Here is a 16,734-nt window from a genome sequence, read left to right as displayed (position 1 = left end):
TGAATTACCTCTCTAATATCCAGCCTGCTGAGCCGATCAATACAGCGCCTGAGGAACTGACGAGCGGTGACTGGTTTGTAAGCTTCCTCCACTCCCCTCTCATTTTCTCTGTTTTTCTTTCTTCTTCTGTCTCTATTCTATCTCTCTCACTTTAAAGTGCTGGGCCTGTACCAGGTGTCAGACGGTAAAACCATGGTACTTTTATATATAGGCCATGGTACTGAATAATTAAATTTATATCAGTATTTACAAGGTAATTCAAAGTATACCAAGCTACATTTTTCGTTACTCTCTTAGGCTTTGTTCATATACAGCACTCAGTTCTGATGTTTTTCAAGTATGATCTTCAAGACTGACTCTCAGTAATTAATGGATGCAATGAAGTGAGCCCAAATATATATATTTGTTGTTTGAGAGAAATGTGGCATGTGACGCTCACATTTGTCATGACCGTCTCCTTCTACCCGGATCTAAATCTTCTCATTTTGTTCATTTTAACTGCTATAACCAAGCCGCACCTTTTGACTTTAAGCTGCTCTGCCAGGATTCAGAATCGGTTCTAGCGAAGGCGTCGCGCTCTTTTCCTGACATTTCTACGTGTGGCGCGGGCGTGCTTCCTTCCAGTGCTAAATGTGTAGTCATTGCACGGCAGCATTCATAAATATAAACAATCCTCCATCTGTTAACGCACATTTTGAAATGTCACATCTCGGTCTGTGACAGATGCATCTGCTTTCACTCCAAACAGTCCTCTCTCCGAGGGGCGAGAAAGGAAACCTGTCGATTAGCAACAGATCCTTTTGGAGCATCCAGCATGCGCTATTATTTTAGGAGCCCCAAATGAATTCAGTTCTGCTAAACAGGCTAATTTCATGCTCTTATTGACAGACAAAACTCTTCCGCTGGCATAAAATGTTTGTTGTGCAGCATCTGGAAAATGAACACAATGGATGTCTGTGATGGGCCCTTGTTTACAAGGGGAGCTGTATTAGAACCTAAGGCAGTGAGAGCCCTGAATCTCCTCCACAAGGTGTTTCTCAGTGCCAATTGTGACATCAGCGCAGACGTCTGACACTGAGGTGTGTGCTTCTCGCCTAGCAACAGTGCAGGTACTTCAGGTAAATATAAAACTGTAAAATAAAATAATAATAGTGAATTCATTACAATTAATTTAATTAATTAATATATAAAAGAGTTTGTCTCATGTTTTACTCATACAATTCCTTAGGGAAAATAAAAAAAGACAAAAATGACACTTGTTGACAAGATTATAGAGACATAAAATTAATCAAGATAGCATATTCCAGAGGTTTTGAAATAATTCCATTCAAAATATTTGAATTCAAATTCAAATCTGCAGACTTTGAGTAAACACAGTTTGAGATGTTATTGATATTTTTTAAACTTTAGAGATATTTAAAATCTTTTTTGGTGTAGCAGTGCTTAAAAATAATTGACTGCAAAGATATAAACAAAACAAATGAAACTGAAACCTGAATTCATGATTATCCTGATTAAAATGATTCACCTTTTGTTTTATTTGTGGCGCAGTGGGTTGTGCACTTGCTCATTATACATGAGAGCTGCTGTGCTCAAGGGAATGCAGGTGAATCAGGTTTCCTGTCTAACAGTTACATATTTGCTATTGACGCTGTTCCAGAACCTTCCCACGCAGACAGTATTTTAAGGTATCATAAGTTTGCTCAAAATGTGAAGATTATTCCAAAGAGCAAAGTCATGCAGACTTAAGATAAGGCAGATAAGGCAATCCCATAATGCACTGCAACCAGCAAGGTATTGGCTATTCATCCATAGTTCCACACTAACCTATGAGAGTTCCAGCCGCCATTATCACAAATATCTGGTTGGTATTCATGGACCTGAAGCTTCTGTTATATTTATTGCTGACCTCCCATTGTGTCAGTCTGCTGAGAGTAAACCTCCTTGTGAAGACAGCCAATTAGAGTGTGTGTGATGATCCGGACCCCTCTGCCGGTCCTGTGGTCCAGTAATTGCTGTGACAATAGCAGAGACTCCAGGACTCACCAGAGTGAGTGAGATCTGTATGCCAAGCAAATGTCGTGCTCCACATGTCTTCTGATCTTTTCTACAACAGACACTAGAACAGAAACCTGTAACCTGTAAGCGCCATATACCTCTAGTATGGGTTTTACTTATGTGACCCTGGACCACAAAACCAGTCTTAAGTCGCTGGGGTATATTTGTAGCAATAGCCAAAAATACATTCTATGGGTCAAAATTATAGATTTTTCTTTTATGCCAAAAATCATTAGGATATTAAGTAAAGATCATGTTCCATGAAGATATTTTGTACATTTCCTACTGTAAATATATCAAAACTTAATTTTTGATTAGTAATATGCATTGCTAAGAACTTAATTTGGACAACTTTAAAGGTGATTTTCTCAATATTTAGATTTTTTTGCACCCTCAGATTCCAGATTTTCAAATAGTTGTATCTCGGCCAAATATCGTCCTATCATAGCAAACCATACATCAATGGAAAGCTTATTTATTCAGAAATGACCCAGAAATTGACCCTTATGACTGGTTTTGTGCTCCAGGGTCACATATGATTCATCCCGAAGAGTTGTATAGATTTTTTTTATTGTTATTAATTTAAATGTATTAAATAATTTATTTACTTGATCAATATATTATTTCTTTACTCTGATTAATTTATGAATTAATTTACTTATAACAACAATAACATTAAATAAATAGCTTAAAATGAATTCATTCATTCATGAGCATATTCATTTATTTGATTAATTTTATTATTATTTTATTAATAAAAATAGATTTAATACAAAATCAAATTATGTACAAATAGTAATAGCATTATTATTATTATTATTATTGTTGTATTAATTTATATTATTTCCAATAATAATAATAATAATAATAATAATAATGCTATTACTAATCGTATTATTTTATTAATAAAAATATATTTAATAAAAAAGTCAAAAAGTAAAACAAATGTATCAATTAATATATAAATTTAATAGTAATAGTAATAATAATTAGTATTAGTATTATTACTATTAATAATAATAATTATTATTATTTTATTATTATTATTATTATTATTATTATTATGTGATCATTTGTAACGTGGTAAAACCATTGCTTGTTGCTTATTCCTTTAATATGTATCCTTTAGTTGGAGTATTTCATATTCAAGTTATGGACATTTCAGCAAAGTTTTCCAGAGATTGAACATTTGTTGCACTGAGACTGTGAAGCTCCATGCTTGTTCATTACCACTAGGCAAAAGGAGGCAGCAGGTTCATTAGAATGCTGTTTGCTGCTTTCCCCTCAGTGCTAAAACATTGCTGGAGATACGGAGAAGCTTAAGTACCTCTCAGAGGGCTAAAAAAAAATCACATTTGTGTGACATTAAGCCATGAATATTTCGAAACACTTCTCATGTGATGACATCACTTCATAGCATGCCGACACTGGATGCTAGCTGCGCTTGAGATGTCTCCAAGCCATGTGGCGTCCATAGCGCTTAATGTCATCTTTGTGTAAACAACGCTTCTAGAAAATGAATTGCAAAAAATAGAACAAAACATCTCAAATTCTCACTTTCTGAAACTTTAGCCACTTCTAATAGGCTTAGCCTGTCTAAATAAATAAATAAATAAAGTCTATCCCTGGTAGTCTTAATCTTCCATTTTGTTCTGCCCCAGACCAGATATCACGGTGCTAGCCTGAGGGAAATATTGCTGTAGCTCTCGCCTGCAGAAACCCATTTACTGATGGGAAGATGATTGACAGTCATCCCGGGGCTGAGTCTTCTCATCTTGATCCCCTCCAAACGCCCTCTGATTGCATTCTGACAACAAACAATCCCTGATGATGGAGAATTATCCCAACACGGCCACTGGGTTTTGTAAGCATAAATAAATAGCATGTGTAAGAAAACTAGTGCCACTTCAAAACAAAGGCCCCTTTTTTGTGAATGTACTGACTTGCAACTATCTATCTACATCTATCTGTCTATACATATATTCTTATAGCTGTTATAGCTGTGTTTATTATTTTTAGATTTTATTTAATTTTAAATTTAGTTAATTTTTGCATAGAACATGGCACAAACTTGATAGATAGTAATTGCCTAAGCAAACACCACTAATTAACAGCAAATATTCCTAAAGCACTGACAGTCCTCAGTGTTTTAGCAATGGTAGGATGTTGTTCCAGCAGAAACGGTTTTATTAGGAACCGTAGGGAGCATTCACGTGTCATAATTTCTCTGTGTGTGGATATGTTCCTTTGTTCATCGAGTAAATCAAATCTCTCGTTTCTAGTGGAACAGCAGTGTTTTAGCTGTAGTCGGCCCTGCTCAATATGCCTGTCTTGAATTGCATTTCACAGCAAGACTATACAAATATGCTCAAGTATAGTCGTGGGTCAACAAATATAAATCATGATTTGTTCCTTTGATCTGAATATGTTCATGAATTTTTATATATTGAACTTGCATGAGGTCGATGGACCCAGGCAATATTTGCTTCAGTGTTAATCTTTTTAGTGAAACTACTGAAAATGCTGTTGACAGTTTAAGTATTATTTATTTATATTTTCAGTTATATTTTATAAAGGGTCTCGCCCCTATTTTGATAGCTCCGCCCCACACATACATACGTAACCCAGGCAACGATTATGGCGGAATCTGCTGTGCCAGCCGGCCAAGGGTATGATGTCTTCAATAAGTGAAAGCAATGTGTGTTACCATGGTAATACAGGTCGAATGTTTTTTGGTATTTCCTCTTTTGTTTTTTATCCGCCATCTCTATCTTTCTGTCGTCGCTCAGCTTGGCTAATGTCCGTCCTGTGCACTGAGCGCTCTCTCTCTCGTCCCCATCATGAGTAGACACGCCCCTTACTGCTGATTGGCTACAAGTTTGTTTTGGTACTCGGCCCAACTCAGTTTTCTAAAGCGGTTTTGAAAAAATACATACCCCACCTTTAAAATCGAAAAGTTTTTTTACATTTCAGAAATAACATTTCATATTACTAATTAACTGTATTTTTTGCAAATAAATGCAAAAGAAATCGTAAAAATATACATATAATATATGATAATTATCACATTGTCATATACATTATATTTTAATATACTATAACTATATACTGTAACTATATACTATAAAATATTACTATACTAATAATTACTATATTTACTATATTTATGGTCAAATAAATGAACCCATGGTGAGAGAGTTCTTTCAAAAATGTTAAGCAATCTTTCCTACCCCAAACTTTTTAATTAATTATTATAATTTTATTTAACTGACACTATGGTGATCATCAAGCGACAGGATCCTAAATACAGTATGTTCTTTGTTTTGATTTTCCTAGCAGGACATCAGCTACATGCTTTCTGCTGTCCACCATCACTCACTGTAAAGCATGCTGACACGTCAGCCCATAATTCCTGTTGAAATGTGGTCTCATCCATCTCCAGACACTGTCCTGACAACCCCTCACTGTCAGCCCTTCTTTCAGGCCGGCCGTGTTTCCCGTCGTGGTGAAGGAGAGTAATGGAGGAGTGTTTGTCTGCGGGACCCCTGCCGCTTTGCAGATTGAAATGCTGATAGTCCGTCCTGGTATTTGACTGCTGATGGATCACGTTTATCCACTGGGCTGATGTTCATAACACCTGTTAGAGAGACAGGAAGCAACAGAGTGGAAGAGTGAGGCAACATGTACACTTTATTTAGCCCGTGTTCTTCTCATTCTGTGGTCTGACTAGACAAGGGGTTTTCAAACTTTTTAGTGATAAGGACTCCAAATATTATGATCCTCTTGCAAGGGACCACCTTTTTTAAATATAAAGGTAGCTTTATAAACCCATTTATTCTGTGTGGAAAAGTGTGTTAGTATAAAAACAATATGCTGTTTACAAAATTTTAAAAAATTAAATAAAAAATTAACTCTGTAATTTTACTGTGCTGAAACAAAAGCAGCATTATTAAAAAAATAAAATAGAATTAATTAAAAAAAGAAAAATATTGAAATGTTATTAAAAATATAGACTTATATTTAATAATATTTAATAATTATTTATTATTATAGATTGTTCAAATTGTAAAAAAATTATTGATATTATCTAAAATATTACATCTTTTTACAAAAAAAGAAAAAAAGAAAATACATTTTCTATGGACCACCTTGAACTGTCATACAGACCCCATTATTTATTTATTTGTTTGTTTGTTTTGTTTATTTTAGTTGTTTATTCATTTATTCATTTATTAATTAATTAATTAAAAAAAATTATTATTATTATTTCATGTGTGTTTGTTTTTTTATTTAATCTTAAATTTTACATGGACCAACTTGAACCCTCATACAGACACCTTTTTTTGCAAAAAAAAATATATATATATATATATATTTGTTTGTTTGTTTATTTGTATAGCAATTAATTCCATTAATTCCATTTAGCTTAATATATTAAAATTCAAAAAGTCTGGTTGTGAAAGATGTTTGTGTACTTTGTATGCTTGGATGACACCTTATTCAGTCAAAGCTGTGATTCATTTTTTGCATCAAGATGGCTATTTATGTCTGTCATTGGAGTGTGATACATGTGTTTCTGAGGACAAACAAGACTTTGCCCTGCACTGCTATACAAGGGATATTGATTTGGTGGAAACAAATCAATCCAACCATTCAGGTTCTTTGTATATGCTTTAATAAGTAGCGAGGGTGCACCGAGGCCTCTGTTTGTATTCTGCAGGACGAGAAGTGCTAAGCATTCTCTGAGGAGGACCAGGGCTTATTCAGGCAGAGATATTCAGGAGCCTTTCAGACGACCAGTGTCATTTTCAAGCTGAGATAGACACTGCAGTGTGAGGTTGGGCAAGTCTTCAACAAAACGTCTGCCATTAGTGTGCGTTTTGAAATGGATTAAATGTGCTTTATCACATCACCCACACTGGCTGGGCAAACAGTGAAGCCATTTACGGAGGCGGGCGAGTGATTGATCCTCCAGCGGCCTTAAGAAAACATAATGGGAACTGTGACTCGGGCCCCTCAGATGATTCACTCTGCTTCAGAAAACACTGGAGGCAAGTTTTCAATAAATGCTAAAGAGCTGCTTTTTTTGTATGGAAATTTGGTAGCAGTTTCTTTTTTCAATGTAATCAGTATTATTTTATTTTTTTCTAAACTTGATATTTACTCTTGAAAGTTTGGGCAGGACATATTAAAGTAAAAAATAAAAAAATAAATAAGTGTGTGTGTGTGTGTCTAATGATGATAAATAATGCATATATCATTAACAAAATAAAAAATCCACACATTTATTTTATATCTTGATATAATATATTTATTACTCATACACTGCATATTTATACAAATTAAAAAACAAACATTATTTTTATTATTCTATTTATCGTGCAGCCCTAATTTTTTTGTTTGTTTGTTGATCACAAAGTACAAAATAGATTAGGAAAACTGGGAAGCCGGGTGTATTCAAAGCGCTGCCATTACTGTCTAGAGTGCGTGGAATGGTGCGCTGTGATTGGTTGAGTGGATATATCGCATTCTGCAGAAAAGGGAGACTGGCGTTTGTCGCGGTTTGGAAAAAAAGTGAGAAAACATGACAGAATAACCGGGCGGATATCGCATTTTGCGTAAAATTCAAAATTGACTTTTCAGTACCGACCAGATACAATACTGATTTTGACGGAAACTACATTTTTTTTTAAATGGCGTTTATCGCGTTTTCGAACCAAACTCTTCTAAAGGAAACCAGGCTGATTACATCAGAGATTGCAGAGAGAACAGAGACACGCGTTGCGTTTTCAGTGAATTATTTATTCCAGTGTGTTTCGCTTTTAAACACGAGCTCTGTCGTATTCTGTGATTGTCTGTGAAGAGCGCGTGTATGTATGCATGTATGTATTTATGCATTTGTTATGATCACCGATTGGACAAAAGTCTGTTTAGTGCAACATTACACTTAATTGTAGAGCAAAAATCTGCTAAAGATTGATTTTATCCGTTTTTAGTGGTGCACTAGCATATATGACCTAAAATCTAAAAAATTTGGACTGAAAGTCAGTTTTATTTCTTTAAGCACTTCTTAAGACTATACTTCTAAGCTGTTGTTGTTGTTGTTTTTCCTCAGGAGGAAAATGTCTCCTGGGGAGCTTCAGGTTACTACATGAATAGCACACTCAGTACCAAGCTTCAACACTTGTAGGACCTGAAATCTGGCTTTAAAATGCACGATTGCTGCTCTTTAGAGGGATTTCTCAGAGCACTCGACACGTGCATCACATTTATGCATTCGTGCATCTGTAGGTGTGAGAGTTAGAGCTCTGTTTCTTTCTTTCTGCTTTGTGTCTAGGCTTGGCGTGTGTTTCTTAAGACTGATGGATTTGTTTGAATATGTTCTCTGCGTACTCAAAGCCCTGGTGAATAATCCTCCGCTTGTGTAACTGGCATTCACTCAAATGACCCAGGATATTGCAAACACTTCAGTCGCCAGCGTGCAGATCATTAAGGCTGAAAAATGGCACACAAAAGTGAATTTGGGATTTGAGAAATGTGATTTCTTACGCCACTTGATCGTGGAATTAATCTCATGCCACATTTATAAGTATGTGTTGGCTGGTTATTGCTCTGCGAGTCCCTTTGACGTCTCAAAATTAACCACATAAGAGCCACTTAAATAATTGCGCCTCGAAATGTTAAAAAGCTTCAAACTGATTAATAATACAACAAAACACAAGCCCTTCAATGGCTGCTTGGGATGCTATTTCCAGTGTCAGACAACGTCTGTCTTCTTAAATCGCAGGCGTAAGCATTACACTGATCGTGAGCCAGAATATAGCCTATGATTATTTTAATATAAACAAATTCATGAAATCATAAAGGTTAGAATGCGAGGCGTCTCACTAGAGAGAAATTCCTTGCTCTCTTAGCCATCAATAAACAAGAGTGGACTGGATTTAGCTTGATTAAAATGTTCTGGAGTGCTTGTTATTTGACCCACATTGTTAAATAAGTCAGCGTTCAGAGTATTACATCTCATAAGCTTGAATACATAATTGAAATCACTCGATTGCCAGGAAATGGACTAACTTTACCATCTTTAAAAGATGATCTTTGGAATTTGTTCTGAATATACTATACTTTTTTTCTTGCAGTTTGAACTATAGATAACTGATTATTCAGAAAACATCCATTTCTCTCGCATGTAGGTAATGTTTAATAACGGGTCTCTTCTGACTCATTCTTCTCTCCTGCAGGACACAGACCTGATTATGACCTTCAACATCTCCATGCATCGCTCCTGGTGGATGGAGAACGGCCCGGGGTGCAGGGTGACCCCAGTGACCCCTCCTCCCTCCTGGGCCCCGGAGGACCACCGCTACATCAGCATCGCCGGCTGTCTGCTGGAGTACCAGTATGTGGAGGTGGCCCACAGTTCCTTGCAGATTATCCTGGCTGTGAGTACAGTCTAATCCTTTACAGGCTTTTATGTCCTTTTGCTGTGCTTGCGATTGCAGCTCCTGGTATTAAATATATAAAGTCCTTTAGTATGTGTCTCTTCTGATTGGTCGGTCGTGGAATTCTGCAGTGTTGGGTGTACAATGACAGCTAAACTGTATAATTGACTGTTGCCGAGTATGAGAAGCTCTGGTTTAGAGTCAAATTCGGTACAGCGCATTTGTTTTTGTCTATTTAAAACCTAACCAGTTGATTACACCAACTCTGTAAATAACGGTTCAGGAAATGCTTCTTAATATGAGAGGCATTGAGAAGTTTGGCTGGGCTCCAGTGCTGATATTGCTTGAATGCGGGTTGTTAATAGGAGCTCAGCATGATGCCTTCCTCCAAGTCTTTACTCTTTATCTCTTCCATTACCTGCGACACCTGCTTCTACCCCCCACCCACGCCCCCCACCCCCCTCAGCGTCTATAATTTAATGCAATAGTGAAGTGAACCCCCTCCAATGTGGATACAGCAATTCTCTGATTACAAGCCTGTACAAGACTCTCCCTCGGCTTTCATTCTCATAACCGAAATCTAATTTATTGCTGTTTTTCCAACGCAACATGAAATCAAAATTGACCCTGTTTACTCCATGATTCACCAGCGCACGTTATTTTGTTTGTTTTCATAATCGAGCTATAATATCTTTTGATTTATAACCAAAAGATTTTTGTTTTCTGTTCATGGAACCAAGGCTGCAGGGGCAAGGAAAAATGATAACCAATAATATCAGAGCCTACTTTTCACGATCCAGCCAAATCCCAGTGGATGCAGTGAAGTCGTACACGTTAGTTTGAGCCAAATATTATGTTTCTCTTAAAACGATATCACATTACAGAAGTTAAATGGGTAGTTGACATGAAATTTCAAGTAGTGACTGCCGTGTCCTGCAGTATGACATGATACTTTTGCTTTTTTCTTCAGTTTTCATATTTTTAAAGTTTTTATTTTAATTCAGAGACTTAGTATTTCTACTTTAGCTAAAGTGTGGTCAACAATTGTAAAAATCTAGAGAAATGTTGACTATTGACAGCACCTGAATTATATTAGTTTTTTAAAGGGAACATATCATGAAAATCTGACTTTTCCATGTTTAAAGGGATACTCCACCCCCAAATGAAAATGTTGTCATTAATCACTTACCCCCGTGTCGTTCCAAACCCTTAAAAGCTTTGTTCGTCTGCGAAACACAATTTAAGATATTTTGGATGAAAACCGGGAGGCTTGTGACTGTCCGATTGACTGCCAAGTAAATTACACTGTCAAGGTCCAGAAAAGTATGAAAGACATCGTCAGAATAGTCAGTCTGCCATCAGTGGTTCAACCGTATCATTATGAAGCGACGAGAATACTTTTTGTACTCGAAGAATACAATAACGACTTTATTCAACAATTCGTCTCCTCTGTGTCTCTCCGCTGAACCCAAGCAGCATACTTACTTGGCAGTCAATCGGACAGTCACAAGCCTCCTGGTTTTCATCCAAAATATCTTAAATTTTGTTCCGAAGACGAACGAAGCTTTTAGGGGTTTGGAACGACATGGGGGTAAGTGATTAATGACAAAATTTTCATTTGTGGGTGGAGTATCCCTTTAAGTGCTATAATTGGGTCCCCGGTGCATCTACCAACCCAGAAAACGTGAAAAAGGACAACCCAGTTACTTTGTTTTGGTGCGCCTTTCTCTGGAAGCTTATGAAAAAATGAGCCTCTCAGATTTCGTTCCTCCCCGTGACGTAGGAAGGGGATATTACCGCCCCTTAATCTGCACGTTTCCACCCACAGCGCCACCATTGCAAGTGACAAGTTTCACAAGTTTCCACAAGCGGTGTACCAGTTCTAACACCATGGCAAAAGTTTGAACAAAGCATGATAACTGTTCTGTCTTTGGCTGCACTGATGAGCACAGAACACTATTTACAGTCCCAGCCTCGGAAGAGACAAGAGAGCAGTGTATTTATTGATTTATTTACTGTATATTACGCTGCTGCCACACAGATCTAATATAAACATGTGATTTCTTTTCCAGCTGTTTACCTTCCCAGACATAACCGACTGTTTTTGTAACTCGTGCATTTTTAACATAAACTTGTGTGTATTTGACAGTTTAAGTGCAATAAGACATGAAAGAGAACTTAGTTTAGTACTCACATGCCTTGTGACAGCCGTTTTCTGTGCCCGTACTTCGGATGTGTACGCTCAGAAAACCATATATCAGAAGTTTAAACTAATATGGCTTTAAATGGATAAAAACGTCTGCTAAATGACTAAATATAAATCTAAAACACATGATTTCAGCGCGATAGGCATGATAATCAAAACCAAAACAGATGTTTTTTAGCAGAGTATCTGAGGTACCAGCTGTAAAGGCACAGCCCTATTCTGGAAAAGGGGGCGGGGAGCAGCAGCTCATTTGCATTTAAAGAGACATGCACGAAATCAGTTTCTGCTTCCACTCAAAATAGGCATTTTCAAAATTATATAATAAATGATCTATGGGGTATTTTGAGATGAAACTTCACAGACATATTCTGGGGACACCTGAGACTTATATTACATATTGTAAAAAGGGGCATAATAGGTCACCTTTAATATCCAGTAATTGGTCACCTTTTTTCACACTTTTCAAGTATTTCAGCTTTTTGTCTCTTAATTCACCATTTTTGCCTTCACTCATTCAATTTTAATGGTCCTGTGGTGTGACAAATGAATTATTTTAAGTACAAATAGTCCATGTACTCTCAATTAATATCAGCTCTTAAAAGGTCATAGTAATTATTGAAGTATATTATCCACATTTTATATAATAAACCTGCTATATAATAATAATAATAATAATAATAATAATAATAATAATATACTATGAATTGTATTTTATTTGTAATGTACATATTTTAAATAATAATAATAATATACTATGAATTGTATTTTATTTGTAATGTACATATTTTAAATTCTAATAATAATTTATGTATGACAATTTATTATTATTATTATTATTACTACTACTACTACTACTACTACTTCTACAAAGAATAAGCAAAATTGTTTTTAAAATAGTTTTACATGAAGTAAGGAATGTCACACCATATGAATTCCCAATTTCATGACCAATATTACCAATACAAACATATGTTGCAAATATATTTGCAATATATGTTTGTCATCTACCCAAATGCACTGCACATTTTATTTAAAGGCAACAGTTGTAAACATTGTTTGTATGCAAATATTATGCTTTTTGCGCATAATAACTCAAATTCTAGTAAGGGATCCGCACTCGCTTAATCTTCTTAATCACTTTCGATTTATTTTAATTTTGCAACAGAGCAAACAACAATCAAACGTTTCGGCAGCAAGCCTTCTTCAGTGAATCATACGTATACGTAGAAGATTAAGCGAGTGCGGATCCCTTACTAGAATATGATGTGCTGATTGATCTTCGCACCCTAGACTAAAGTTGAGCGCAGTGAACTTTATTTTTTGCATAATACCTCAAGTAACATGATCACAGTGTGAGATGAGAGCATTTCTTTGTGAGACCCATATATCTTATCAGGTGTGATGTCAGGGTGTCAGTAACTTTAATGGTGACCACCAGTGTCTCATAAAGAGCTGTAACAGAGCACAGGCAGGTATCAGCTCCATTCACACCGGTATTTATATACCTTTCTCTGTTAGGACTGATGTTCCTGTGGAGATATTATACAGCAAATAGCGGAGGAGAAAGGCAGCTGTGTGTCTATGCCGACAGAGCGCCTGGTGGGAGCTTTTAGTGGCTTTGTGGTGCCCCCTCTCCAGAGAGGAGAGCAGGAACCGCTATTCCCTATTGATGGTCTGATCTACTGCCGGAAGCTATGTGCAGTTTGGGAGCTGGGTTACACACCCACATTGATAGACATAAAAAAAATACCTATTTAGTTTTTTCTCTCCATTTTCTCATAATTACAGAGCTTCTCCTCAGTTTGCTTGAGTATGAGAGAATCCCAAGGCTGCTGAGGTGTTTTATAATGACTTCACACATGCCATGTAATTAGGCGTGTGTTGATGAAACAGATCTGAACGTGGCGCTGTGGAAATGACAATATTGAAGCACACCTGCTTCCTGAGGGAGGTTCACCTTCTGACTGTGAACCTGAGGGAATTTTGGAGTTGTATAAATATACTTTCAAAAATACATATTTTAATAACGGCATAACGCCGCCCAAATGTTCACGCAAAGAAAGAAGGCGTAACTTTTATTCTCGCTGTAGTTTTGTTGTTGCCGCTGCCAGGTCGTAAAGACGCTGTGTGCTTCGCTGTGAAAGCGAAACTACTTAGAGTTTTATGTTTTTTATATTTAAAGCGAGTTTTTTGGGCAGTGTAGAGTAGGGCTTGTTGTTTGTCATTTCTCTGATCACAAATGCAGACAGGGTTTTATGTTTACGCGGCGCGATGCAATGCAACACGTAAAAAGACAGTATAAGTCATAATAATCCATATAATCCATAATTATGTCTCCACTGTATGCAACGAATGCCTCATTTATAATGGGTTTTCATGTTTTTGAATCATCGCTCCGGCCTGACACGGCATCATCACACAATATGGTGAGGGGCGTAACATTTCCGTCTCACGCTTGAGGTATTCGGCCAATCACAATGCACTGGATATGGCCAATCAGAGCACACCTCGCTTTTCAGACCGATTAGTTTTGTAAAAATCGACGCGTTTCAGAAAGGCGGGGCATAGAGGAGAAACAATAATGTACAGTATGTGGAAAATAATGTGTTTTTTGAACCTTAAACCGCATAAACACATTTCATTACACAAAATACACAAAATAATGTTCTTTTTAGCAGCATCATATGACCCCTTTAAACCCAAAGGGAACATTCTATTTACCTAAAGATTACTTCATGGATAACAAACAGTCCATTCTGGGAACATTTAGAGAACCAAACACTAGTGTTTCCAGAACATTTTAGAAACTAAAAGTTGTTAATTGGGTAATTTATAACAATGAAATATAAATAAAAATTATATAAATAAGACAGTTGATGAAATAGTAGGAGTATAGAACTATGGAATGAATGTGGATGTCTTGGTCTTGGATATATGTATTAAAAATGTTTGAGTTCATATTGATAGCTCAAGAAAGTTGCCATTTGCTCTCTATTTAATTTTATTGCAAACTGTCAGTGTACTGTCTCTGTCAATGTGAGCTTATTATAAAAGATTATAGTAATTATAAAAATATAGGCCTATATATTAAAGCCGATATACAAATAATAATAATAATTATTATTATTATTATTATAATAATGATGATAATAATAATAATAATAATAATAGTAAATATCATGTATTATTTTTCTTATTATTATTATTATTATTATTACACACTTACCATATTTTTATAACAGTATTTAAGTTATTATTATTATTTTACAATTAGCTACATTTATTTTTAAATAGTTTTGGATGAATTAAAGATTGTCACACCATAGGAATTCCCAAATGTATTTCATATCTTTTACCAATTCATAAAGCACTGCACATTTAAATCAAGTCAACATTTGTGGACAATATTTGGATACTGATATTCTTAACTAAAAATAGTTAAAAACAATGGAAATGAAAAGAAATGATAGAAATGAGACAGTTGATGAAATTGCAGAAGTATAGAGCTGTAGAATGAATGTGGATGTACTGAAAGAATTTAATAAAAAATGTTCATATTGAAAGCCAGAGAAAATCACCATTTGCCCTCAATTTAATTTCATTGCTCTCTAGGAGATATTAAAGAGATCTCATTTGTGATTTTTCTTTCCTATGGGTCACAAAGCACACTTTCATATGCGGAATAAGAAATATCGTTAGGGGCTGTCAGATATTATGTAGGAAGCTGTTGAAGGCATTGCATGTTCAATAATGCTTAGTCTTCTTAACACAGAAGCTGTTACAGTAGGCCAGTGTCAGGAGAACGCATGGTGCCAGGATCAATATGACAATGATTGAATTAAGCTCTCTCTGAAGCATTGAAAGGGACGAGACATAATTATGTCTGTGTCTGCAGAAGTGAGTTGAGTCCCACCGCTGGCTGCTGAGACTGTTCCTATGGAGTTTAAAACAATATCAAGGCCTGAAGTTTATTGCTAGCATTTTGTTCATGGTGTCCCTGCGGAGAGTCACAGTTTGGGTTGTTCCTTGAACCCACCAAGCTAAGACAAGCTAAGTTTATTGCTTCAAGTTTCTTGAACGGCCAAGCTTATTGAAGTTTCCTTTTTATGGTTTTCAAGTTGTTTAAAATGTTGTGACATGAAACATGTTTGTCAGTAGTGTGCAATATACAGATGGATATCAGTACCATATGGGCATTAGTAGAGATATTTTTTTAAATATATTTATCAGTGTAGAATATATAAACTATTTGACAGTTAATCGGTCGAGCTCGTTTCCATTTTTACATTTAGATTACTTTTGCTTCATCTAATACTCATTAAATCTTAATAAAACAGTTAATTGAAATATTTAGCCAGTCTTGGTATAAATATACATTTTTCATGCTATATTTTATGATGATGTGATGCCTGAATTCATTTGAAGTTGATTTTAATTTATACAGTTTTATTTGGACAAAATTGTAAAGAACTTTAGTATTAACTATTTATCATTCAGTGGCTGTGACGATAAAATAATTTCATATTTTGTGATATTAATAATATACAATATAATATTCATATAATATACACTACCATTCAAAAGTTCAGCATTTTTTTAAGTAAAAAAAAAAAAAAACTTGATTATGCTCAATAAGACTTTATTTATTTGATCAAAACAGTAAAACAATAATATTGTGATTTTTTTATTTATTTATTTATTTTTTACATTTTGTAGTTTTAAAAAAACTTTTTTGAATGTATAATTTTTCCTGTGATGGCAAAGATGAATTTTCAGAAATCATTATGCTGATTTGGTGCTCAAGTAACATTTATTATTAAAGGAGACATATTATGCCCCTTTTTACAATATGTAATTTAAGTCTCTGGTGTCCCCAGAATGTGTCTCTGAAATTTCAGCTCAAAATACTCCACAGATCATTTATTATATCATTTTGAAAATGCCTATTTTGAGTGGAAGCAGAAACACGCTGTTTTTCGGGCCTGTCTCTTTAAAGCAAATGAGCTGCTGCTCCCCGCCCCCTTTTCC

At 35.5% G+C, this 16,734-nt stretch overlaps 1 protein-coding gene across 3 annotated transcripts in view; it reads left to right on the top strand.

Annotated features, from left to right (window-relative positions):
- Nucleotides 1-16,734, top strand: part of nkain2 (sodium/potassium transporting ATPase interacting 2) — a 161,377-nt gene that overhangs the window by 98,029 nt on the left and 46,614 nt on the right. For all 3 annotated transcript variants that reach the window (XM_016537540.1, XM_016537539.1, XM_016537541.1), the window contains exon 4: nucleotides 9,300-9,500. In XM_016537540.1, coding sequence (XP_016393026.1) covers nucleotides 9,300-9,500 — 201 coding nt within the window. The remainder of the gene's footprint in view (nucleotides 1-9,299; nucleotides 9,501-16,734) is intronic.

Source organism: Sinocyclocheilus rhinocerous, unplaced genomic scaffold (assembly GCF_001515625.1).
Source record: "Sinocyclocheilus rhinocerous isolate Xijiao unplaced genomic scaffold, SAMN03320098_v1.1 scaffold185, whole genome shotgun sequence".
Taxonomy (NCBI): domain Eukaryota; kingdom Metazoa; phylum Chordata; class Actinopteri; order Cypriniformes; family Cyprinidae; genus Sinocyclocheilus; species Sinocyclocheilus rhinocerous.
Note: the sequence above shows the minus strand (reverse complement) of the source record. Positions and strands in the feature narration are given on the sequence as shown.